General features: G+C 46.9%; 1 protein-coding gene across 1 annotated transcript in view; it reads left to right on the forward strand.

The window, feature by feature from the left end:
* Positions 1 to 27,277, forward strand: part of igf1rb (insulin-like growth factor 1b receptor) — a gene marked incomplete at both ends in the record, with an annotated part of 73,987 nt that overhangs the window by 4,138 nt on the left and 42,572 nt on the right. The window contains one exon of the mRNA XM_080539691.1: positions 3,312 to 3,875. Coding sequence (XP_080395817.1) covers positions 3,312 to 3,875 — 564 coding nt within the window. The remainder of the gene's footprint in view (positions 1 to 3,311; positions 3,876 to 27,277) is intronic.

Raw genomic sequence — 27,277 nt, forward strand, 5'->3', positions numbered from 1 at the left:
ATTTGAAAATTAAGGATACATCATTATCAAATCAATAGTAGTCAAATGTGTTATTTGCATACACATACACTCACTGGCCACTTCATTAGGCACACCTTGGGGTTGGACCCCCTCGTTTGCCTTCAGAACTGCCTTAATTTTTTGTGGCATAGATTCAATAAGGTGCTGGAAACATTCCTCAGAGATTTTGGTCCATATTGACACTATAATATCACGCAACAGCCCGTCTGGCACCAACAACCATGCCAGGTTCAAAGTCACTTAAATCACCTTTATTTCCCATTCTGATGCTGGTTTGAACTTCAGCAGATCGTCTTGACCATGTCTACATGCCTAAATGCATTGAGTTGCTGCCACATGATTGGCTGATTAGATATTTGCGTTAACAAGCAGTTGAAAAGGTGTACCTAATGAAGTGGCCGGTGAGAGTATAATATATTATTATTATTAATATTATTGCTTTTTCAAAATCTTTGGATTTGGACAAGTAACTTGAGCTCTCGGACAAGTAAAAATTCACATTCAAAGGACAAGTACCTGAAAAAGCTTAATGTCAAGCCCTGGATGTGATTTTCATGAAATCATCTTTCATGAAATTAGGAAGTATTACGTAACATAAAGTATATACAATTTCAAACACGTAATTCATAATTATAATTTTACATTTTACATGAATAAGCATACAAGCATGAATAAAAAGCTACAATTATTTAATTTATGCAATGGTACAAAAATTGGCAAAATAAATGAAAAACTGCGCAAGTTCGGCTTCGGTCAAGAATCCCTACTATTCTCCTACTATTCTACTCCTCTTGCTGTATTTTTTTAATGCTGTATGTAAAGCTCTTTGAATTGCCCCTGTTGTATTGCCAAGATTCACATCAATTAATTATTAATAATTCTTCATTCTAATCTCCCTCATCAGTGACTGACCAGTGAAAGGTTATCACGTGTAAACATTTGGTTTGGAATCATCCATACAGTGGAGCTGTGTCTATTTACTCAGTAGTGTGAAGGACATGGGAGAGGGAAAGAGTGGTGGGGTGGGTGGCTGGGCGGGGGGGGGTCACTGTTGTTGTCAGTCGGTCAGTTGATTACAGCCAGATTACAGTGTTGTATTAGGCATGTTATTTATCTTCTTATTTTCATAATTAATAATGGTCCTGATATAGGCATAGGCCTAATTCTTTTTTCTTTTTTTTAAGTCTCAAAATGGCATTGCAGTAAAGCCAGGGAAGGTTAAGATGTTTGTCTGTTGTGTCTGGAAGCGCCAGCTTGTCGTCGTCGTCGCCTTACTAGACTGTGTGTAATGTATAGGCCAGGGAGGGCTGGCTGGCATCAGCAAGCACGGAGTACTCCAGCCCGATGACAGGAGGTGTTGACAAGGAAATCTCATGGAAAGGCATGACTAGCTACTGTAGCTACAGGACCAACGTTCCCTTGATCATACTAAACGCCTCTTTTGGAAATGGCTTTTAAAAAGGCTTACTGGAGACTGTGTACTTCTAACACAATGCCACTTTGATCTCAGTGAGAATTATATAGGATTTTCTCTCAGTTTTTTTTCCTCTCTCTCCCATTTGAAACAAGCTATTGCCAACAAACAAGGCGATGATTACAAAATTAACAATGCACGACAGCAATGTCAAAATCAATGTATCCTCAGTCAAATCTCCCCTTTAGGGTGTTTGTTCAGCCACGGCCTGTTGCATACATCCGTCACGCTCGACTGAATCTATATATTTCACTTCAATTGATTGGAATTTAATTTAGCTGGTGTTTGACAGCCATTGTTGTTCTTTTTGACTGTCCTAGTTGTTACGTAGCCTAAAGCCCATATAGGGACTGTCTTAACAGGTCTAAGAAAGGTTCCCTCACCTCTCTGTAACTGATTGAGTGATGAGACGTGTTGTATAACCCACAGACAGCCAGGATGACATCCTTGACTGAACACAAAAAGTCTGTTGTCTCCTTTAGACGCCTGACAACCAAAGTCTTTGATGGGGCCATGGGAGTGTGTGGTGTTGAAACGAATCATGAGTTCTATTCAACTCTGGCTACAGCTCTACTACTTGTGTGGGTTTGCAGCGTGAGTCATTGCCCTGCAGTGGTCTTTTGAAGTCTGCGTCCCTCCCGGTGAAGCGTTGTTCTCACTTCCTCGCACAGTCAAGAGGTTCATTAGGATTTTATGATCTCTTATGATTGTGCGCTGTACAGGTGTGAATCCGCCGTCGGAGGGGAGGTGAAAGGAAACAGTAAAAAGGTTGACTCATCGTCACTCATCCCTGTGGAATCCATAAGAGAGGGCCGCGGCGGCGTGTTGGATCAGTGTTTACCGCCTGTTTGTCTGTCGGATTATGGTTTGAAAGTGCTGTTATGTACAAACATTGCGAGGAGAGAAGATGAGAGGAAAAAAATACAGAGGCTATGCAATCCTAACTGAACGCACCAACCAACATTTTCCCAGGAAAAAACCTGTTATTGGGCGCTAAACAAGCAGCAAAGACTTTACGATATGTTAACATTGCAATACACAGTTGTTACACGAGGTTCCTCTCATGTTGACATTCAACTTAGACAACTTCATTGCTCTGAACCGATATGTTGCAGTTGATTTGTTTATCGGTGATTCGCAGACTTCACTTTTTTTTTTCCTACCCGTTTAGCCTAATCACAGAATGCCATTTGTGACGTGATTTAGCCATATGACCACACCTACAACAGGCCAAATAACCTAAGGTTAACACGACAGGGACACTGTTTGCACTGAGAATGAGTGTGTTGCCTAGTGTTGCTATTCACCCACGTCACAATGAATCCTGCTTAAGTATTTACTTGGTCATGACACAGTGAGCTTAGGAAAATCAGTGGACACTAGTAGGCTAATAGATTGTGTCAACATTTCTCCTCTTGAAATATCAATATTAGATATCATTAATAGACGCAGTACAAACACCTTTTCAATAAGCATGTGGCTGTTGAGATAAAGTACTTCACATATTGAGTCCTTTAAAAAACAGTGTCACATTTCACTTACCCTTTTGCTCAGCGGGACGGATTACACACAAGTGGAATAAGTAACTGTCTGCTAGAAGAACAGCATTAATATTGGGAATTGGGTCGTCATATAAAACGTCATATAAAGTGTGACTAAACAATGCTTTTCTATGAAGTTAGCTAGTTGTCCTAGCTATAGCTTACTACCATACACCATGTATATTCAAAGATCTAAAAGAAATGCTTCACATTAGGGAGATTAATAGCAATTCGTTAACAATCTGTTTCTCTTTCTCTCCCTCTCTCTCCTCCAGTCTGTGGTCCAAGCATTGACATTGGGAATGACATCAGCGAGTTCAGCCGGTTGGAAAACTGTACAGTGGTGGAGGGCTACCTGCAGATCCTCCTCATCGGAGACAAGAACAACAACATCAACCAGGAAGTCTTCCGGACCCTCAGCTTCCCCAAGCTCACCATGATCACGGACTACCTGCTGCTGTTCCGAGTGTCGGGCCTGGACAGCCTCAGCACACTCTTCCCTAACCTCACCGTCATCCGGGGACGCAACCTCTTCTACAACTACGCCCTGGTCATCTTTGAGATGACCAGCCTGAAGGACATCGGACTGAACAACCTGAGGAACATCACCCGAGGAGCCATCAGGATCGAGAAGAACCCTGAGCTCTGCTACCTGGATTCGGTGGACTGGTCGCTCATCATGGACGCCGAGTTCAACAACTTCATCGCTGGGAATAAGCAGTCGAAGGAGTGCGGCGACGTCTGTCCGGGCATCATGGAGGACAACCCCCAGTGCATCAAGACCAACTTCAACGACAACTACAACTACCGCTGTTGGACGTCCAACCACTGTCAGAAAGGTAAGACCCAAGGTCAAGGCACTGCCCTCCTCGCTGGCTCTTCCTAAGGCCTCCAGATGTAATGGTATACATTTTCTATGCAAAAAGTAATTGTTTTGAGTTTTTTTACATTTCTATGTAAATTACTTCATTTTAAGTTTTTGACAGTGACCGTTCCCCCCATGTGTGTGTTCAGCTATCTGCCATTTTAAATGATGAAATACCATAAACCTGAGAAGGGCATTCTGGGAACAAGCCCTCTGTTAGTTGTTGTTTTGTGTGTGTGTGACTCTGGAGAGACAAGCAGTTGGCGCCCATGTGTCCCTCTGCTTTGGCCGTGGGTCTGACGATAGCACGGACTCGCCAGACTTGGAGGAACCAGGCCTGTCTCTGGCCCTTCCCACACTGGGGTTCTGAGGAGAAACGCTGGGAGAAAAAAAACCTGTTCGTCCAGTGAACTCTGGAATGGTCTGAACTTGCCCTCTGTGAAGACCTGTACACACACCACCTCATGCTTTTGGCATTTTCTTTGAGTCCTCCTTCCTTCCCCTAGCCCTGAAATCAAATGACAGAAAGAGCTGTTGGTCCGATTCCAAGACTGGCTTAGGTGCTACTTGGTCTCGTTAGTCGTGTGTACTGCCAGTGAGAGCAGATCTCCTGGTTTCACCCACCCCTACCAAAGACGCCACTGCCTATTATAATCTGCAGTAGCTCTCCAGGCTGTTCTCATAAACAGCCATGAGTTTTAGCCTACTCTCATATAATAGACTTTCTCAGCTATAGGGGGAAACAGAGGTTGGCTAAAGGTTGTGGGTGGGGGGTTGGGGCGGGGGGGGTGAGAGAAAGGTGGCCCAAGTCCTATAACTTGACAGTGTTGTGGCCTGGTAGCAGGAGCTGGATTTCATCTCCTGTTAAGGGGATGGTTCAGCGGCAGACAGTTCAGTTCGGCTTTGAAGGAAAAAATGCTTTAGCGGCTCCTCCCCCCACCCCCCTCCACCCCACCCCTCCGTATATAATTGCCTTGTTTTTCCTTAACACAGATGTTTCTTCAAGGGCATGCGGTGGTTTCCACTCTCAGTCTGGACCAGAGCAGCGCTGCCTCTCAGCCTGCCGTCTCTCTCTAATTACCCCGCCTGGGGCTTTTGTCCACCAACACAAGGCTAGCCTAGATCATAGCAACACTGTCCTCAGATAAGGAGGTGTTTTCTCTCTCTCTCTCTCTCTCTCTCTCTCTCTCTCTCTCTCTCTCTCTCTCTCTCTCTCTCTCTCTCTCTCTCTCTCTCTCAGGTAGACGACATGACATAGCCTACTTCTGTTATTCACACAGAAAGTTTGAAACACACGCAGGCGAAAACTAAGGAACGGTTGAGTTTTTTGTATTTTTTTATTGGGCTTTGAGTGTTGGGAAGTCAGTGAAACTATGATTTCTAGTTTGGGTGTTGTTGTTGTTTGACGACGGACTCTTGTAGAGTGTTGTTGTAACCGATCGTCGTTTTTGAGAGGGGTTGAAAAGATTTGTATTTTTTTCAAGGGAAAAGGGGTCAAATAGTAGGACATTTAGCTTTGCCCCTGTTTGTTGCTTGTCTGACTGCTGAACAGCTAACTGAGACTCTCTCTGTTGGGAGGGGACAGTTGGGGGGGAAATGTTACACAAATGTCAAGAGAACAGAACAGAACAGAGCCGGATGATCATATGACTGTTAGGAAACAGCCGAACAGAGGATGTCTGCTTGGCATACTTTCCAGTCTGTCTGAGTTTTACTTTCTCTCTCCCTGGATGCACTCTCACGACGTCCTACACACACACACACACACACACACACACAAACACACACACCTGTTCTGCCCTTATCAGAGTCTTATTACCATTAAAGGTGGCATAGCTAGCCATAGTTGCTCATTGTTTATGCGTTGTCTATGATTGTGCGGTCTGCCTTATACCCTTGGCGTGCCGTTTGGCTCCCGTGTCTGGTCCTGTTTAGCCGTGTTTTGGCTGGACAGATTTGTGTGCGTCTGGCTTGCTGAGCTGTTTACTTGGTGACGGCCTTGCTGACTTTGCGTGTTGGTGTTTTCGGTCCCGTGACCGGGACTGCCGCTGGACTGGCCGGCTTTGCACAAACCCCCCTGCCTTGTGGGTTGTGCTGCCTGCTTGATGTGAGGGGGGGGGGGCGTGGGGGGAGGCGGTGGGGGTCAGTGGGCACACCGAAAAAGAAACCAGAGTGACGAGTTGGCAGGTAAAGCAGCAGAACTATATTTACAGTGTCCCGAGCTGGTCGGTGGGAAACACAACTGACTGTCCACATAAACTCAGTCAACTCAAAAACCCCAGGCCACTCTCCTCACCTCTCCCCCTCCCCTCCCTACTCCTGCCCTCCACTCCTGTCCCTGCTCCTCCCCTCCTTATTCCTCCTCCTCCTCTCCTCGTCCCTCTATCCCCCTCATTTCCGCTCCCTCTCTCTCTCCTATCCCCCACCCTTCTCTACTCCTGCCTCCCGCCGCTCTCCTTCCCTCTCCTCTCCTCTCCTCTCCTCTCCCCCCTCCTCTCCTCCCCTGTTGTGTCTGGACCAGGCTGACATGGAGGCCTCCAGCCCAGGGACCGTGGGGAACAGGCAGGCCCGGCAGGAGGCTGTGGAGGCTGGAGGCTGCTGCCAGCCCGGCCTCACAGAGGAGGCAGAGCACACAGTAACTAATGAAGTGGCCCCTGAGTGATCCCATCCGCTGTGCTCTGCACCGGGCCGGGGGAAGCAAACAGTCCGCTCAAACGGAAACGGAGATGGGGTGGGGGGACCGGGGGGTTTCTCGGCGGGGGGGGGGGGTCTCTCTCTCTCTCTCTCTCTCTCTCTCTGCTCTTCCTCTCCCACACGCATCATTAAGTGCTCCTCTGCTAGTGATGAAGCCTTTTCCGGGTCTCCCTCTCTCTATCTCTCTCTCTACCCTGTCTCTCTCTCCCTCCCTCTGGTATTGTGTCTGTGCCAGAGTTATTCAATGCCAGAGTCAAGGTCAGACTCTTACGACTGACTGTGTGGAGTCCTGGCCTCTCCCTGACCCCCCCGTCCCCCCGTCCCCTCCCCACTGGAAGCGGGAGTCGCTAAGGCGACGTTGCCTTACTTCCTGAAACAACTTGTAGCCTTCGGTTAATCCATTTACTTTTCAAAATGCCAAACACAGACCTGATATCTCCGCTGTCTGCTTGCTCTAAGACAAAATACTTTTTTTTCCTATTTTTTCAACACGTTCGAGTGTTGTTTCCCCCCTCCAGCGAAGTCGAAACATTTGAAAAGTGTGATTTATAGTTTTTTTTTTTTTACAATCGTACAGGAAGTATCTGAACTATTTGGATTATTCCATGTCCTCTCCCCCCGAGAGGTGCCAAGACAGATCCTATCTGAGTTACACGTCCTGGGCTGTTTTAACAACTGGCAATGCTTGCTTGTGTTTGTCTGACGGTAGTGTGTGGTGGGAAGAGGAAGGGGGTTGCTGTCCCTTTAAGTGGGCATATAATTAGGCAGGAATTCCAGCTGGCTTAGTCACTGCTGGATGGGGAGCATAAAAGGGGGTAGAACCATGCTCTCGGCCATTACAGGGACCAATGACTCGTTCTGTCATTCTCAAAGAATGTGTGTGAAAATAGTGGAGGGGGGGGGGGGGGGGGTGAGCGGTGTTCAAATGGCAGTACTGATGGCTGCTACAGGGAGGGTGGGGGGGGGCTTGTAGCTGTGTGTGTCGTGTGACCTAGGGGCTGTTTGTTGAACCAACAGAATTCCAGGCTTTTGCCCATACACGCAGAGGAATGATCCCAGCCAAGGAAACAGGTGAGGGTGGGTTGGATTAGAAAACAGGATGCATCCAAAGCCTGTAACTTTGTGTTCTATAAGGGTAGAGGAGGAGGAGGGAGGGAGGGAGGGGGGAGGAGGAGGAGGAGGAGGAGGGAGGAGGAGGAGGAGTTGCTAATCACCTCGTCTAGAGGCCTTGAGAGAGTGAGAAAGGAAGAGAAGGAGACGCTCCGTTACCCTCGTTTGTTGTCGTGACGAAACCCTTCTGATTTAATTGTCCAGACGTATTCCAATATTTCTCTAGGAAATTCCGTACATACCAGCCTTGCATTTAACCGCCTATCCTATGTCCTTGAGCCGTGGCTTCGTATCTCCAGCACTGAGCAGTCACAAGGTGGGATCCAAGGCAAGGCTGCACAGATAGTAAGATGGAGCTGAATAAACACGTCTCCCCCCCCCACCCTCCACCTCCTCCGTCCTGCACTGTCTCTCTGTGAGCTGTACTCTAGCGGCTTGTGTGTGCGCGTGTGCATGTGTCTGTCTGTGTGTGTGTGTGTGTGCGTGTGCACGTGTGTGTGCACGCGAAGCAATTAGGCCTGGTGTGGAGCTGCCTGCTGACTAATGTCGTAGGGAGGGGTGATTCATTCAATACTCTCAGCACTCATTCATAAAAATCGGCCGAGTTCCACTACTACTACTACTACTGCTGCTGCTGCTACCACTGCTGCTACAACGACTTCCTCTCTCTCTCTCTCACGAGCACGCTCCCTCCCCCTCTCTCTCTCCCTCTCTCTCTCTCTCTCTCTCTCCCGGGCTGCTGGCCCACGGCTCTGCTGTGCTCTGCGGTGGATTCCATTCACTCGCGACGCCTAAACGGTAGCAGTGATGGAGTTCCGTCCACCGCCAGCCAGCCACGCTCGGCTCTGTGACGGCGCTGCCATCAAGGCACTGGGCCGGGCCCTGTGGGCCCATGCCAGCCTGGCCAGTGCCACCCTGCCTGCCTGCCTCTCTCTACCCCCCCTGCCCGCCCGCCCGCCCCCCCCCCCCCCTCTCTGTCTGGTGAATACCAGCCCGCCAGGCCGACGACAGAGACTGCCCTCTGCCAGCGAGATAATTGGGCGCGCCCGCCATGGACAATCGCAACGTTACAGATAATTTCATCACCGACTCTAAGGAGCTTCCCGCAGACAAAGAGAGGGATTCAACTGGAATAATTGGCGACTTAGCCAATAGATTTTTTGATTTTAGCATCTGATCAATTACGTTTTGAGTCATTTTAGCCGTTCACTTTAAGCACTGTATTTGTCGATGCATGTTTGGCTCGCTGCTGGAGCCCAAGTTGATCTAGTTAATTAGACTTTTCTGAGCAGGGGGGGTGTTCCATCAACCTTGTCTAACGTCTTGTGAGATCTATCAGAATAAGCCTGGATTTTCCTTTAGCGACATTGATGGAATACCCCCCAGGTCTCTCAACCAATATGTTTGTTGTTTTGCGAGTTTAAGTGGATTTCATCAAATCACTCCAAGCTGCGGTCCAGGGGCATTAGTGGCAGTCCTCGAGGCTCCAGCGGGATTGTGCTTGCCACTGCACGGTACACAGGCAATCAATGGGACCGAGTCTTTAAAACACAATTACTCTCAGAAGAGCCCAGCTCGGGCTAGAGAGGGGCTAAAGCCCACTACCAGCCCACTCCTCACTGCGGTGTGAAAAAGACGTCTGTGATGCTATTTATTAGGCTATTTATAGGTGCAATGTACTGGTTGTTAGAGGTTCACTCAATAAGAGGAAGGAAGGAAGTCAGATAGCAGTCAAAACAAAGTGTTTCAGCGCCCCAGGTCATCCTCTCTGGCAGCACAGAGACCACCTAGAGACTACAGGTCTGCTGTGTGTGTGTGTGTGTGTGTGTGTGTGTGTGTGTGTGTGTGGGGGTGTCTCTGTGTGTGTGTGTCTCTCTCTGTGTCTCTCTGTGTGTCTCTGTGTGTTTCTGTGTGTGTGTGTGTGTCTCTGTGTCTGTGTTTGTGTGTGTGTGTGTGTGTGTGAGAGTGTGTCTCTCTCTGTGTGTATGTGTGTATGTGTGTATGTGTGTATGTGTGTATGTGTGTATGTGTGTATGTGTGTATGTTAGGGCTGCACGATTAATCGATTTTAAATCGAAATCGCGATTTGAAATGATGCGATTAGCTAATCGCAAAGCCTGCGATTTGCCTGCGATTTTTTTTTTTTTTTTTTTTTTTAAATTTTTTTTTTTAAACCTTTATTTTACCAGGAAGTCACATTGAGATTAAAACCTCTTTTGGAAATTTGATCAGCACTCATGGAATGCCTCTTGTCCAATCAAATTACTTGGTCTCTTTATGACTTTGAACCCGGCGCTCTCAGAGCGAATTTACGAACGCAGGCATAGGTTGTGTCACGACAGTCAGTCCAATTATTATGAGACTTTGGGCTAACGTAACGGAGACAATTAGACACCACATGGCTTACTGGACGTATGATAAACGTTAGTATGTTATAATTGCGACAGGTAAGTGTACAATTTCACTATACTAACTGTACCAGCCAAGTGCATGTCGGTGCTGTTAGTCCAGCCTTAAACTTAGCTTAGCTAACTTGTAGTCTTCGAGACGGTAGCTTAGCTTAGCTACTCATGCTAACCCGGCGTTAAAGTACAGACACAGAGTTGACAGTCTCAGCAACCTGCGGGTTGGTGTTTATATAGTATAGCAGGCTTATGGATACATGGAAGTTAACTGTTCTGTTGTCAAACATGAATGTGTCCTGTATGCATAACCTCATACCATTCGTTCATACCAGCCGGCTTTAAAGACGCAGAGGTTAGCCTAGCCTAGCCTTGGGCTGAAGTATGTCACAGATTCCTAAGTCAAGGTGACGTGTGTCTGTGCTCCATAGTCAGAGACCACCATTCTATCATTCATCAGTTCGACTGTTGACCGAGTCATCTAGATGTGGTCCTTTCAGTTATAGTCACAGTGTATCCCCAAATGATCATTTTAATAGCTGGATCATCTTAGAAAGTAGCCACCTGTCTAGATGAGATGAGGTTATCATATATACAATTCATATCTTTTAAGTTCTCATCCTTGCATTAGAATTAGAGCAGTTAATAGTTTGATGGTATCATGTGGTAATGCTCTCTGAAAATAGGTGATAGACAGATTCATCCAATCACCTGCCAAGTATTTTTTGAAAGTACCTGCCCTTTTCCAAACAGCTTCCAATTAAGCTTTCCTAGATGGTTGTGTGAAACAAACCACCTGAGTCAGGTTAGTAATGCTCCATCACATGTTTTAATCTGAAGCTTGATTTTAAAGCAACCCAACTTTAAAGCAACCCAATGTAAGTTTAGTTCTTTCACTCGTAGCTCGGGCTGTGGGGGTGCTAGAGGAGGGAGCCTCTAAGTCCCCTGAAGACGTACAAACAAACTGCACGTTGATACGACCTTCCTAGCCGGAGATATGGCCACACTTTACAAAAACTCCCCCTTTTTTTTTTTTTTTTTTTGCTATTTAAAAAAATAATAATCGCAAATTAATCGCAATCGCGATATCTGTCCAAATAATCGCAATTCGATTTTTTCCCCAAATCGTGCAGCCCTAGTGTATGTGTGTATGTGTGTATGTGTGTTAGGGCTGCACGATTAATCGATTTTAAATCGAAATCGCGATTTGAAATGATGCGATTAGCTAATCGCAAAGCCTGCGATTTGCCTGCGATTTTTTTTTTTTTTTTTTTTTGCAATTTAGCAGACGCTTTTAATCCAAAGCGATTTACAATTACGAATTACAGGGACATTCCCCCTGGAGTAACTGAGGGCTAAGTGCCTTACTCAAGGGCACACTAGTAGTGGTGTGGTTTCAGGAGGGATTTGAACTCACACAACCTTCCGATCACAAGTCCAACTCACTAGACCACCACTACCCGTATGGGATACGTCATACAGCGCGTCGGATTCAACGTCAATGAACGTCAACGTCAATGAACGTCAACAATGAACGTCAACAATGAACGTGAACGTCAATGAACGTCAACGTCAATGAACGCACACCAACAACATCGCACGTGAAACGCCCACGTTTCGGTAGCTAGCAAAAAAATATACACTTGTTGAGAGAAACAAAATGGTGTTGCTGTTTAAAAAAAACATAAATAAATATGTTGTCCCAATTCATATCTTTTAAGTTCTCATCATTAGAATTAGAGCAGTTAATAGTTTGATGATATCATGTGGTAATGCTCTCTGAAAATAGGTGATAGATAGATTCATCCAATCACCTGCCAAGTATTTTTTGAAAGTACCTGCCCTTTTCCAAACAGCTTCCAATTAAGCTTTCCTAGATGGTTGTGTGAAACAAACCACCTGAGTCAGGTTAATGCTCCATCACATGTTTTAATCTGAAGCTTGATTTTAAAGCAACCCAACTTTAAAGCAACCCAATGTAAGTTTAGTTCTTTCACTCGTAGCTCGGGCTGTGGGGGTGCTAGAGGAGGGAGCCTCTAAGTCCCCTGAAGACGTACAAACAAACTGCACGTTGATACGACCTTCCTAGCCGGAGATATGGCCACACTTTACAAAAACGTCCTTCTTTTTTTTGTTTTTTTTTGTTGCTATTTTAAAATTAAAAAATCGCAAATTAATCGCAATCGCGATATCTGTCCAAATAATCGCAATTCGATTTTTTCCCCAAATCGTGCAGCCCTAATGTGTGTATGTGTGTATGTGTGTATGTGTGTATGTGTGTATGTGTGTATGTGTGTATGTGTGTATGTGTGTATGTGTGTATGTGTGTATGTGTGTGTGTGTACGTGTGTACGTGTGTACGTGTGTACGTGTGTACGTGTGTACGTGTGTACGTGTGTACGTGTGTACGTGTGTACGTGTGTACGTGTGTACGTGTGTACGTGTGTACGTGTGTACGTGTGTACGTGTGTACGTGTGTACGTGTGTATGTGTGTATGTGTGTATGTGTGTATGTGTGTATGTGTGTATGTGTGTATGTGTGTATGTGTGTATGTGTGTACGTGTGTACGTGTGTACGTGTGTACGTGTGTACGTGTGTATGTGTGTATGTGTGTACGTGTGTACGTGTGTACGTGTGTACGTGTGTACGTGTGTGTGTGTCTCTCTCTCTCTCTCTCTCTCTGCCTTTTTATGTAGGTGTGTTTCTAGTTAAGTGTGTGGATGGAAAAGTTAATGGCAGTTCCCAGGGGGGGCGGCGCTCTTTAATAAGTCCCATTGTTGCTCCGGTCACCTGGGGAGGACGGCGGTAGGAAAGAGCCCCAGCAGGAGAGAGGACATTACGTCCCATCTGTGGTTTTCACCCGAAATAAACGGCGGCCCTATATAGGCTTAGGCTAATCCGCCCGCCAAACCTCAGCATCGCCGACATAACTCACCAGTGTGTCTCTGTTCCAAAGCAGCTCCCTCTCTCCCTCATTTAAATGTGTATATATGTACTGTATATACATTTAGCTGACGCTTTTATCCAAAGCGCCTTATATTACAGTGAGTGGTGCATACTTTTTTCTGTATATGGTCCCCTGGTGGGAATCGAACCCACACCCTAAGCGTTGTTAGCACCACGCTCTAACAACAAAGCCACAGAGGAACATATTCAAATCTATAGATTTTTTTTAACAGCTTTCTTTCAAGTATTCTTTTAACAGCTTTTCGTGAACGTTGTTGGTAGTCGTCCAGAACTTCAAGAGAGCTGCTCACCGGGTCTCGTGGGTGGATTCGTACATTTCCTGTTTTCTCTACGGTAGGCTTGGGATCGGACTACCGTCTGTCGTGGTCGTCACTCCCGGCGAGCGAGTGCTCTTCCTGTCGGTAGGCTACTCGTTTTCGGAGAGTATTGTAGCCGGCGGGTTGTGTGTGTTTTTTTCACTGCATCCATTCATCATATTGATTCCTGGCTCGCCCCGGTGATGTAAGGGAAAACGCCATCCGTTTTTGAATCAATAGAGAGCTTATGTTTTTTTTGCGCTGTACTCATTCACAAAATATCTGGGTTGCTCTCTCGCCTTTTTTAAGTTGGAAGATCTGAAAGGCAAAGATTGTTTAAGCTTCTCTCCTGGGGAAGAAAATGGGGGGGGGGGGTTCTGTGGCTTCTGTGGTACAGCCAAGACCGTGAAGGAGCGCCATGTCTGTGCATATTGTGAAGCGTGCGCTCACTGCGCGCTCACACACACACACACACACACACACACACACACACACACACACTCTGGGACACTGGGGGGAATGGCAGGCAGGGCTTTTCTTCTGGTGGTTTGTATGGGTTTTGGGAGATGAAAGCAGATCATTAAATTACAAAGGAGGTCTTTTGGGGTTACTTAGCTAATTCAAATGACTCTGGAATGACTCCTAGCCTTTGTTAACTCTACACTGTAAGGGTGGAGTGACTTGGCTGACTCAGTCCTTTTCAGCTCTGCTGCAGTCAGCCTGCGTGTGGGCACTAGAAATGTCACTGATAAACAAATACTCTTCATGTGTTTCTAGACGTTGCAAGAGAAGGCTATAAGTAATCACCGGGCTATTGCTAGGCTATACCCAGAAAACCAGATTATGTTTCAACTCAGCCCTGATGGAAAGAGTACCAGTAAGGCAGCCTCCTTGCTTCCCTCCCCTCTCTTTCTCTCTCCCCCCTCTCTTTCTATCTCTCTCTCTCTCTCTCTCTCTCTCTCTCTCTCTCTCTCTCTCCTCTTTCCCCTCCTATCTCTCTCCTCTCTCTTTCCCCCCATCTCTCTCCTGTCTCTCTCTCTCCCCCCCCATCTCTCTATCTCTCCTCTCTCCCCCTGGCTGCCTGTGAGGCTGGAGATCTGGAGATGGTGACAGCAGGCTAGTTAGGTTCCTGTGTGTAGGAGGAAGAGGAGCAGGAAGGAGGAGGTAGATGAGTCCTCCGTGTTCCCAGCGAGCAGGCCGAGGTGGTACTCCCCGTTCCCCAGCCTCGGCAGCCCGCTCCGCTCCGCTCCGCTCCCTGACATGCACTAGCAAACAATAGAGCTTCCAGCGCCTCCTCACACACACACTATAATGAACTGTCTGCGCTCAACTGCATTGCAGTGAATGAGCGCTTCTGTCTCCGTGCAGAGCGCGCTCTTCTTCTGTAACGTGCAGCAGCGGTCCGCTCAGGGGCCCGACCCCCCCCCACACTCAGCTCAGTACAATACAACACACTCCAGTGAGTCCGCTGCTCACCATTTTTCCCTAGCAAGAAGCCACAGTTGAGTCGTATTTTCGATTCCGTTTCATTTGAATTAACTGTAAAACTCACATTGGTAGGTAGGTACGTATGTGAGGAACATAAGGTAGGCCTACATACAGAAGTTTCAAGTTCATCGTTACGTCACATTACACAAGTGTTACAGAGTAAAATTCGTAGGCTTCAGTTCCTGACCTTGCAGCACAAGACAATAAGGCAATAGGCATAATTCAAGTACCGTAGGTGAGGAATGTAATGTTAATGTAATGTAAAATGAAAACGACAGGGTTCCCGCGCTGGTCTTAAGAAGCCTTAAAGTCTAAAATCCAATCCAATCCAATTTATAAGGCCTAAAAAGGGCAAACATTTCTTTTATTCTGTCTAAAAATTAGGTGCTTGGTCTTAAAAATGAGATCCTGCAAGGAAATCAGTCACATCTATTTACGCGGAAATTAATCAAGCTGGAGCCAAAGAAATGCCAATTTGCTTCCTTTTTTGTCTGTATGGCAGTGAAATCCCTAATTTCATCACCTCGAGGATGACAAAAAGCTACCACACGGTGTCGTGAGTAGGTCTAAAATGTTATTCAAAGAGGTCTAAAAAGGTCTTAAATTTTACTTGTTGAAACTTGTAGGAACCCTGTGTAATGTAAAATGTAAATGAGGAACATCCCTCCTGATCCCAGACGACAACAACACAGCCCAGAAGCCTTTGCAGGAGGGAGGGTTGTGGTTGAGGTGAGATAACCCCTCCCCCCCGACAGGACAGTTGACTTAATCCCCGGCCACACTACGCCTGTCAGCACCCTCCCGTTAATGGTCACAGGTGGCGGCGCTCTCTGGCTGAGTGTTTCCTGGCAGACGGGGGCAGGGCTTGGCAGACGGGCCGCCGTCGCAGGTCTGTGTCCTCTATAGGCTGTGGGGAGGGGAGGGGGGAGGGTGGCACGGGAGGAGGGGTGGGGGGTGGCCGCTCAACGACACACACCAGAGGACAGGGAAACAACAACCGCTTCATGAATGGGATTATACATGTCGACCTTGGAGTAGAGTAGTACTTTATTAGTTCATCTGTTACAGTGGAACACACACACACACACACACACACACACACACACACACATACACACACACACACCCGCCGGGCCCTTTCAAAATGGGTTTGTTTACATTTGACTCAGGGATAAACAATCCCTCTATTTAAAGTGTACATTCTTACATTGAGTACACTCACACGGTATATGTTTCACAAGGGTTTATTTATATAGGGCTTTGTGTAGCAGGAACTTGTAGACATCTTGAAAGTGCACAGTTCAGGGATTGTATGCTTGCGTAACCTGAACTAGTTGTATAAGGCTCTACAGTCGAAAATGGCTACAGATGAAAATAAGCCAATCGGCTACAACTGGCACCTTTACTAGTAATGTTTAAGAATGTGCGTCGCAAGTTGTAAAAACGTAACTTAATGAAGTAAAGTATCAGTTCTCCTCTCCTCTCAGATGAGTTTTAATGTTGTCTGTGCTTTTCCTTGAATCTTTCAGTTTTTCCTTTTTTTTTGCCAAATCCCATTTCCCTTTTTCACCCCTACCCCTCGTTTAGGAGTGCCACTCGCTTTGGAGCCACGGCCTCCGAACAGCCACAAGGGGTAGTGGTTGAAAATCTTCCTGTATGAAATGGGATAACCTTTCAAGACCATACGTCATCAGTAGTGTCATAGAAAAGCATCAACGCTTCATCCTATCAATCGATCAAACAAGTCATCAACTAAAAAAAGGACGATGCTTCATTACCAGGCCAGTTCATGACAGAATAGCGGTGCTTTGTAGGCTAGCAACCCTGCTCCTTCCCTGCCAGTCTGCACTGATATTAGAGGAGCGGTAATGCAACAACTTCACGGCTGAACTTTAGTTAAATTTCAGGCGTCATATGCCATCAAAGGGGTTACAACTGTTGACGTCCAACTTGTCGTGTAGATCTCTCCTAGGCTTTAGGAGTAGGTGTTGTTCCATAAGACATAAGACGTAACACACTAGACACACTGGGTCTGGAAATCTGTGTGTCTGTGTGTGTGTGTGTCTGTGTGTGTGTGTGTCTGTGTGTGTCTGCGTGTGTATGCGTGTGTATGCGCGAGTGTGTGCTCCACTTCCCACCCTCTCACCTGTGGGACGGGACAGACGGGAGCTTATTCCAAAGACCTTATTCGAGACAACAACAAACGTCGGACAGGACTTTGCCGCCCGTACGTAAGCGGTCGAGCCGAAGTCGACGTCACACACCGTCACGGCCCCGAGCGCCTCTGCAGTAATGCAGCTTGTCTCACGTCCAGGAAGTCCATACACAGCACAGCGCGCATTATGCAATTAAGAACCTCACTCACATGCTGGATGTAGGTGAAGGCGAGGGAGGGGGGGAGGGGGATGGGGGCGGGGCGGGGTTGGCCGGGGGGGGGGTTGATTGGTGATAAGCAGCCTATACTGTCTGAGCTTAGATATTCCACAGGTGAAAGCAGTTATGTCTCCTTAAACCGGATCTGCTCAGCTCCCAGGCCCAACACCTTGCGCTCTAATGAGGTCAGAGGTCAGTTGAGGATCAGTGCGGATGTTTTGCTGTTTCATCACCAGACAAGGGGGACTTAGTCTCAGATATATATAGCAGGGGAGAGTACACCCTGTTCCTTCCAGCCCTCTAAAGCCTGTTCCTGAGGAGGCCTGCGGAGAGGAGGGCTGGGGGAAATGTCTCGTATCTGTCCTTCCACTGGGGTTAGGAGAAATATACGCCAGACATTCTTATCCAAAGCCACTTAAAGTACAGTGAGTGAATACTTTGTATGTTCATATACATGGTTCCAGCGGGAATCGAACCCACAAGTAGGCCTATTGCTAGCACCATGCTCTACGAACTGAGCTTTTTTGCTCAATCGATATGATCACATTTCGGGGGGGTTTTATTATTTATTATTACGTTTTGCATATAGCCTAGCTTTTGTGGCCCAAGTCCCAACTCGTGCAAATGTTGAATCACCACGCATTTGTTTTAATCTGGGATTTGATTAGGTCTCTATAAACCTGATCAAACCTGAGGTTAAAACAGGTGAGAGAGATTTCTAGTGAGGGGGTGAGGGTGAACAGGGAGGCCTGAGCAGGGCACCATCGACAGGGTAAACACACACCCTCTGTTCCTGGCACTGACACCTCAGGGATCAGCTTGATTGGCTTACCTCGACCAATAGGATCGTCTGGTGTCGCTGGGGGGCTCCCCCCCCCACGTTGACTAATTTCTTGGGCCATTTTATAAATAAAATGAAAAGAAAAGACAAATATGATAGAGAAAATCCTTTTAATTTTCAACTGTCCACTGCCTTGCCTTTTCACAAGAGTACAACTGAACCAAAAAGTCATTGAGTTCCGGGTGGCCTGGCCAAGCCAAGCCTCTGGAGGGTTTTGTTCCATCCCAGCACTGACTCTGATGCAGCTGATTATGCATGGTAGACCATGCACAGTTTGCTTGGTATGTTAACTGAACCGAAAGGCTGTAGGTTATCGTGCTGGAAATGTTACTGCATTTTTTATTGCATGGTAGAATGCACTTTTGCCACTATTAGTTACGACTGTAGGCCTCTGTCATTGCCTGTTTTTTGTGTGTGTGTGTGTGTGTGTGTGTGTGTGTGTGTGTGTGTGTGTGTGAGAGTGAGTCTGTGTCCTCGCCTACCCACAGAGTCATTAACTTTGAAGCTCCATACTGGTCAGTGTTTGTTTGGACTTTCTTGATGGAGTGGGCAGAGGTAGCCAGGGGAGTGTTACAGCATGCCGTGTGTGTGTGTGTGTGTGTATGTGTGTGTGTGTGTGTGTGTGTGTGTTAGAGAGGGAGAGAGAGAGACTTTCTCATTAATCAGCCCAGAGAAAAGGCCTTTGAAACCTTAGTCTGTGAGCCTCCTGCTCTCACCAGGGCATCAATTACACACAAACAACACACACACACACACACACACACACACACACACACACACACACACACACACACACAGAGACAAACAACACAGGCCAGGTTTGTTTTCACTCAACCAGCCAGTTGATTTCTTCCTAGGAGAGACAGCCTCACCTCGCGCTGCTGTTCTAACTTTGTTGCTCCTCAGGCCTCTGCTTCATAATTATAAAGGACCGGTTCCACAGACAAGGTAAGCCTAATCCTACACTAGAAAAGCATCTTCAATGGAGATTCTTTCCATTGAAAGTGTGATTTAGTCCAGGACTAGGCTTAATTAAGCCATGTCTGTGAAACCCGGAACCATAATGTATGTTTTTTTTGTCCTGGTTCGTCACACAACGGATAACGTTATCGTTTTCTTTTGAAGAAGCTCTGGGGTCCTTATTAAGCACAGCTTTTATTAATGCCCTCTGATGCCCTGGTAACCACCACCCCACCCCCCACACACACACACACACACACACACACACACACACACACACACACACACACACACACACACACACACACACACACACACACACACACACACACACACACACACTTCCCATGGTGCCCCTCCTGTGTGTTCTTCAACTGTTCCAACTGTGCCCGACAACACACACCCTGGTTGTAAGGCTTGCGCTTGCATGTAAATATTCTCCCAAAGCCCACTTCCATTCAGCTCCCTAATCTGTCTATTCTCCTTCAGTGTGTGGGTGACGGGTCACACCGTTGACTCAGTACAGTATGTTCATGTTCACAGCGCCACGGTGCTCGTTGCCGAGAGGATAAATGTCACGCAATGGTATTTATATATCTTGGCTTTCACAGAGTCTCCCAAGTACCGGGGATGGGGGGGGGGGGTGTATGCAAAGACAGCAGTTTCCGTTTCCCTGTGTAATGAACAACAACATTGAATAGGGAGGCTGAACAATGGGGAGAGAAGAGAACCCTCACCTGGGGTAGACAGTGTTTTGACAAGCACGGCGATGATGCCACGGTCGGGTCTGTAGCCAGGTGTCGACCCTGTTGCCGCGGCGCAGCAGGTGTGGCAGGTGTTACGGTTCACACGGAGGCCAGAGCCCAGCACTGAGAGAGGGAGGGAGGGAGTGAGACAGAGAGAGAGACATCCTGGGCAGGTGGTCCCTGCCTGTCATCGAGCAATGGCCCTCTCTGACGTGTGAGGGCATCTCCAGGGCCTGGCAGAGTGAGAAGGCATCTCCAGGGCCTGGCAGAGCGGAGTGGACCAGGCCTGTCTGAGGCCCCTGGGTGTGTGTTGGGATTTGGCAGGGTGTCAGGTAGGGCTGCACGATTTGGGGAAAAAATCGAATTGCGATTATTTGGACAGATATCGCGATTGCGATTAATTTGCGATTAATTTATTTTTAAATAGCAAAAAAAAAAAAAAAAAAAAAAAGGGACTTTTTGTAAAGTGTGGCCATATCTCCGGCTAGGAAGGTCGTATCAACGTGCAGTTTGTTTGTACGTCTTCAGGGGACTTAGAGGCTCCCTCCTCTAGCACCCCCACAGCCCGAGCTACATTGGGTTGCTTTAAAGTTGGGTTGCTTTAAAATCAAGCTTCAGATTAAAACATGTGATGGAGCATTACTAACCTGACTCAGGTGGTTTGTTTCACACAACCATCTAGGAAAGCTTAATTGGAAGCTGTTTGGAAAAGGGCAGGTACTTTCAAAAAATACTTGGCAGGTGATTGGATGAATCTATCTATCACCTATTTTCAGAGAGCATTACCACATGATACCATCAAACTATTAACTGCTCTAATTCTAATGCAAGGATGAGAACTTAAAAGATATGAATTGGGACAACATATTTATTTATGTTTTTTTTAAACAGCAACACCATTTTGTTTCTCTCAACAAGTGTCTTTTTTTTACGTTCATTGACGTTGACGTTCATTGACGTTGAATCCGACGCGCTGTATGACGTATCCCATACGGGTAGTGGTGTTTCTCAACCCTCTCCTCGGGGCGCCCCAGCCGCTCCACATATTTGATCTGTTCCACCACCAGCACACCTGATTCAACTAATCAAGTCCAAAGCAATTATGATTTGGACTTGATTAGTTGAATCAGGTGTGCTGGTGGTGGAACAGATCAAATATGTGGAGCGGCTGGGGCGCCCCGAGGAGAGGGTTGAGAAACACATAGTGAGTTGGACTTGTGATCGGAAGGTTGTGAGTTCAAATCCCGCCTGAAACCACACCACTACTAGTGTGCCCTTGAGTAAGGCACTTAGCCCTCAGTTACTCCAGGGGGAATGTCCCTGTAATTCGTATTTGTAAATCGCTTTGGATTAAAAAAGAGTCTGCTAAATGGCAAAAAAAAAAAAAAAAAAAAAAAAAAACGCAGGCAAATCGCAGGCTTTGCGATTAGCTAATCGCGACATTTCAAATCGCGATTTCGATTTAAAATCGATTAATCGTGCAGCCCTAGTGTCAGGTAACATTGTACTGGCCACGTTGTGTCGTATAACCTTGCGTGGGTCACCGTGTGTGTGTGTGTGTGTGTGTGTGTGTGTGTACCCGTATGTGTGTGTGTGTGTGTGTGTGTGTCTCTCTCTCTCTCTCTCTCTCACCCCCCTTTTCTGACCTTGAGACAGGAAGTCAGCTGAAAGCGGTCATCTCCAGGACATTTCCTGTTCCTGAGGGGTTTAAAGCGAGCAGCAGAGCAGGTCACTGGCCCCCAGCCTGCTAATTTATAGCCCAGTCAATGCTGGGTCGCTCCAGCCTCAGCCTCCCATATCCACTTAGCTCAGAGGGCTGGGTTGTCTTTGGAGCCTGACCTGGCATTGACCTGTGTCCACACCACTGCAGGTGCTTCGTAGTGTCTGTCTGTCTGTCTGTCTGTCTGTGTCGCCTGTATTGGTGTGCATTGATGGGGGTTGCACTAGCTTTAGTAAGTCTGCATTTTAATAAAATAATTTTTCAAAATGCAGACCCTGTGTTTTTTATAGATTTCACCTGCATTCTTATTAACAAACGGACTGTAAATATGCAAGACAAGCGTTTTCCCGCACGTCGGGTGCATGTATGCTGAAACATGTGCTTTATAGCCTGGTTGAAATGAGGATCACACGCTACATTTTGGGTGTTGGAACGTGATATTGGTGTTGCTAAAACACTGAGATTATCCTCTCCTCAACAGTGGGCTTTGTGTGGGAAATAAGCAGGCTATTCAACACATCAGCAATTTTTTAATTCAACTTATTTCCACTGCAGCTATTGCCATGAAATGTTGACCAGACATTGGTATTAACTCAATAAAACTACACAGCTAAAGAAATTGTAACAGCTTTCGGATAACCGCAACGAACGGACCTGGGTTGGTTTAAAATATTTAAGAAGAAAAAGCTGGGATTTGACATTGACATGCCAGGGTCAATACACCTGCTTCTTCAGAAGGCGTCACACGAATCCTGCATTAACGCCACCACTGTCCTCTGCTGTAGAGAGGGACTTGAAGTTGAGAACAGAACAGAAGTTAATCTGTCTCTCTTGTAAAAGCGCTGTAGTGCACATACAGGTCTCTAGGCCTGGTACTGAACCTTCTCTGGGAGTCACATTGTTCCTGGGCCAATTACACACCCATAGTGTGTGATTCATGAAAGCATAGTACTTGTTTATGTCTCACAGTTTATGACCACTATAAGCAGTTGTTTCTTATATCCGTATTGCAATAAGAATGTTGTTATTGTATATCTTGAGTCCAAATATTTGGATGAAGCTTTTTTAAAGAGAATTTCCTGTCAGGAGTTATGAAGCCTGTTTTCCCCCTCATCCCTTTTAGCTTTAGAATAAGAATCTCTAGAACTCCCATCATCATCACTTCCCACTCTATCTAAAATGGAAACTTTTGACTGTTGGGCTTTTCGGTCCTGAACTTGCTTAACACAACAGCTTGTCTCAGAGAAGCAGGATGTAACCCTCACCCTCGACAGAGGCACCACCGAAAATACCAGGGGCACTATCTCTTCAGGCTGGGCGGTGGAGGGAGATAGCTCTGAGGTGCTAATATGAGGAGTGAGCCGCCTGCCAGCTGGCTGGGGCTGTGGATAGATACTCCCACTGTCGGGAGAGGTGGTTGTAGGGAGATCCTGTTAGCCTAGCCAGCTAGCATGTAGAGTGATGACACGGCACTCAGCTCTGCTGCTCAGTCTCTCACCCCAGAACACAGGAGGGGGGGGGGTCTCCAGTCAGGGAATAAGAGAAGAGAACTCCCCTCCTGCTCTTAGAGAGGAGCGTGTAATGTGTCATTCCACATGCCTCATTCTCCACCCACTTTGACATTTTCCTGATAGATTGTGTTCTTTCGCAAAATGGCAGTGTTGCCTACAGTCTTATACAGTGAGCGAACGTCACCGTGATCAAGCGTCACAACACGGGCGTCTGATCAGACAGGTGTGCCATGTTTGTGTACCAATATGTTAATGTCAAACAAATCTCAACTGTCACCTCACCAGATTACAAGTCAAGGACAGGCAAACGTGAAAATAAGGCCTTCAATGGAATGGCAACACGTCTTTCCCCATTTCAAGCATTAGCAGCATAGTTTTCCTCAGTGAGTGTGTGGAGAGATAGCATCAGCTAACACCAGTACCATGGAAACAGAGTTATGCAGCACAATGGCCGGGGTTTTGGAGAGGTGCTGTGTGGGGTGCAGCGGTTGGTCTAAAATGGAGTTTCTGTGCTGTGGTAGGAATGTGTATAATGGAGCACTGCGGCGTCTTTTCATGTCCGTGGCAACAGAGTGGCCTGTGATTTATGACCGGGTGCAGGGGCCAGGTCAGAGTAAGACAGAATCTTCCTCCTTCTTCTTGCTCTCCTCCTTCTTCTCCTTCTCCTCTCTTCTTCTTCTTCTTCTTCCTCTTCTTCTTCTTCTTCTTCTTCTTCTCCTCTCTTCTTCTTCTCCTCTCTTCTTCTTCTCCTCTCTTCTTCTTCTTCTTCTTCTTCTTCTTCGCCAATCATTCATTCATTCATTCTCTTTTTCTCTCTCACACTTACACGCACACACACAATGCCTCACCCCCTCCGTTTCACACTTGACTAAAGATTGATCTAGGCCAGGGCAAAGTGTTATACCGTTTTTAATTTTTTTCTAAAGCAGGGTCTTCTATGGTTTTCAACTGGTTAAAGGAAAACTCAGATGTGCTCCTAGTCAGTGTAGCCTAGATGTCCTTAGCATGTGAGTGGGGAATGAGAACACCCAAGGAAAAGGGCAAAACAGAACCAGAGAAGGGCAGTTTCGGTGGTGTTGTGACTTGAAGGAGACTGTAATTGCAGGGATGGCATTGTGAAACAAGCACATCTATGACTCTCTGCCTTATTTTTTTGTGAACTGTCACACCCATTCCTGGAATCCCCAAAGAACTTTTGTGGTTTTCACTGTATTTAACTGCCCCCACTGTAATTATATATACCCTTTAACTGTGCACGCAGTTATCAACATTTGATTGAGATGAGGAGCTTTAGTGGCCACAGATAGTTTGTCTCAGTTAGCGAGTGTCTTCCTTTTTGTAATACCTCAGGCGAGCATATATAGATTTCTTTTTATGATTTCCGCTCTGTAAGCTACATGCGTGTCACAATAGGACTGTACAACTCCGTTTCCGGCTGGCTCGATAGGGGTGATCAGAGTCAGGCTGGAGGATGTTATCAACAATTAGGCCCACACTCATTGTATTTCTGTAGAACCTGAAAACTTTTTTTGAAGCTGAGGGTAAAACATGTTAATTTCATTTTTTAAATTAAAATACAGAGTGGTTTCTTCTCCATATTTTGAAGCAAATGGCACCATGTTTTATTTTGACTCACAAAGCTTTGGCTGTCATTTGACAGCTTGCCTTCAAGCCTAAGTTATGGGAGTCCAAAATGTTTGTTTGTTGCAGTAAAAGATAACCAAGCTCAGTAAGAGGCCATCTGTGAGTGATCTGATTTGTGCAACATGATACAGTTCCTTGGCACAGCAGGCCTAACATGGGGCTTCACCTGGGCAGCGTACAACATCTGTTTAGGCCGCATCCACGGATGAAGTCATCTGTGGTTCGCCAACCACATACAGTATCACAGATACTCTGATCCATACTAGTTTTACTAAAGCGTCATTCCAGGTCATGGTGCATGGTCGAATATGATTCTGCCCTTCGAGGGAGGGGGGGGGGGGGGGGCGTATGGAATGTGTTGCCATTTAAGCATTTCATTAGCGTTGGTCTAGCAGGTCAGGGCACTCAGGGTTTAGTGTTAATCTTATCCTAAGCCTCCTCTAATGGGCCCTTCCAAGAGATTCCACAGATTTTTCAGTGTTTCTGTGAGATAAGGAAAACACACACAGACAAAGGCCGTGGAATGTTCAGGATTCCTCGTAAGGTGGGGGGTGTTTGGGAGAGGCAACTTTAACAGCCCAATTTCCACTGAGGTGAGATCTTTCCTTGGGACATTCTTGGTAAATAGTGAACCCCTAAAGCTCAGCCTGGCCTGCGTTAACTATAGCCTGGTCGAGGTTCTAGCTTTGTCATTAGGTGTTTAAGATGATGAGTGGTCCTTGTCCTTCACCTGTTATCAGCTTATGGAAGTGCTTTGGTCTCCAACGGTGCTTCCCCGCAGCTGAGCAAACTTCACAGTGCATATAAATGCTTCTAAACGTGAATCCGAACCAAAGTAACTAACACGGTTTGTGTTGGATTTTCATGCTTTTGTAACATAACAAGTCACAGTCTTGTTGACAAGCCTAGCCAAACAATGAGAGGGCACAGTAAATGTCACACTTCTAATCCTTAACCCTGCCAAAAGCTGCCAAAAGGTCCCCAAAATCTCCCCAATGTGCCAGGTCAGGGTAGGCAGTTGAGGCCATGGCCCTGGGCTTTCCTTTGGCTTTTCTTTGGCTTTTTTCAGAGATGGAAACACAAAAGTCTGAGGCTTTGGGCCAAGCACCGATGCCAAAAGTCACAGTGGAAAAGCGGCACAAGATAGAGATGTTGCCATCCCCCGATAGACCACACACTCCTGTCTATCCACCCCTCCCCTCCCCCACACCTAAAGGCATTCTCACACCTCTACAGATCTCCTGGAAAAGTACTTCCCAAGGACTTCCGCTGACACTCAGTACAGGGAGGTTAACATGCTGATCAGTGATACCCTCAACAATGACGGACCTTCATTGTAACCCGTTCAGATTTTGGGATTATGGCCATTTGGGGATTGGTTCCCCTTCACTTTTGTTGACCCACTGGTGTCAGATAACAGCTCAGGTAATAAAGTGGTATGTTCCAGATCCTGCCCTCTACTGTTCCCTGTCAGTGGATGCTCCTGATGGGGGGGAGGTGGGGGGGGGGGGGGGGTGATTTAATTGTGTTGTCTTTATGGGGGGGGGGGATTCCTTTTGTTTCCAGACAACCTATCCTGTGAGATGAGCTGGGAGAGGAAAGGTGATACTAGCTAGGCCTACTTCTTTAACACAAAAGGCCGTTAGAGCTACACTATCATTCTCACCCTTTTCATAGAGTCAAAATAACACACGTGCACACAAAGCACATTTCCTGTTCTTCCTGACTCGTTGCAGATGTTCCCAGAACAGTTAATCATTAGTCTGATTCCCATGACTCTTTTCCACTGCTCCGCCACAGTAGGATTGTGCTAACGTCACCCCCAGCGAGCCCAGAGTGAGTCTCTCTCTAAACATTTACTTGTGTCTTTTGTGGGTCTGCGCTTCGGGGATAGCGTTGGCCGGCGTCCATGCCGTTGTTGTGGTAGGGTGGGGGGGGTGGGGGTTTCCAGGGCGTGCTTGAGGACTCGAGGGCTTTGCCCTGTGGCCGTTTGGGCTGACCGCAGCCCCGCGCACCAGGGGAGGGAGCTGAGGCCAGTGTGGCCACAAAACAGCTCCAAACCCAGAGCAGCACGACTCAGAAGGAAGCACCTGACCACTCTGCTGTGTCTCTCCGGGGAGTCCGGCCTTTCCCTGTGAGAATGCCCTCCATTAAAACAGAGTGACAGTTTCATACCTCATAGAGTCAGAGCTCTATTAACCTGGACTTTTCCCCTTGTTTCACCCCCCCCCCCCCCCCCCCAACAGCACAGGGGTGAGGTAGATTTCTACCTCAACAGCACAGGGGTGAGGTAGATTTCTACCTCAACAGCACAGGGGTGAGGTAGATTTCTACCTCGACTGCACAGTGGAGGTAGACGTCAGGGGACGGGCCCCCATTGTAATGCATAGAACGGAACGAGCATCACAGTGCTCCCTTGTTTGCATTCACGGAGAGGCCGGCCTCATTCTGTTAACCATACTAATTGCATTAAATGTGTAGGTCGTGACTTAATGGACACATTGAGGGCGAGACGTTTTAAAGGAAAGACGTTTTAAGGTCTCCTTTGCCACTTCCATCAGCAGCGTTGGTGTCAGGGTGTTCACCTGAGGAGAAGTCAATGAAAGGGGCGGATGATCAACGA

This window comes from Nansenia antarctica (genome assembly GCF_963989245.1).
Source record: "Nansenia antarctica genome assembly, chromosome: 9".
NCBI lineage: Eukaryota > Metazoa > Chordata > Actinopteri > Argentiniformes > Microstomatidae > Nansenia > Nansenia antarctica.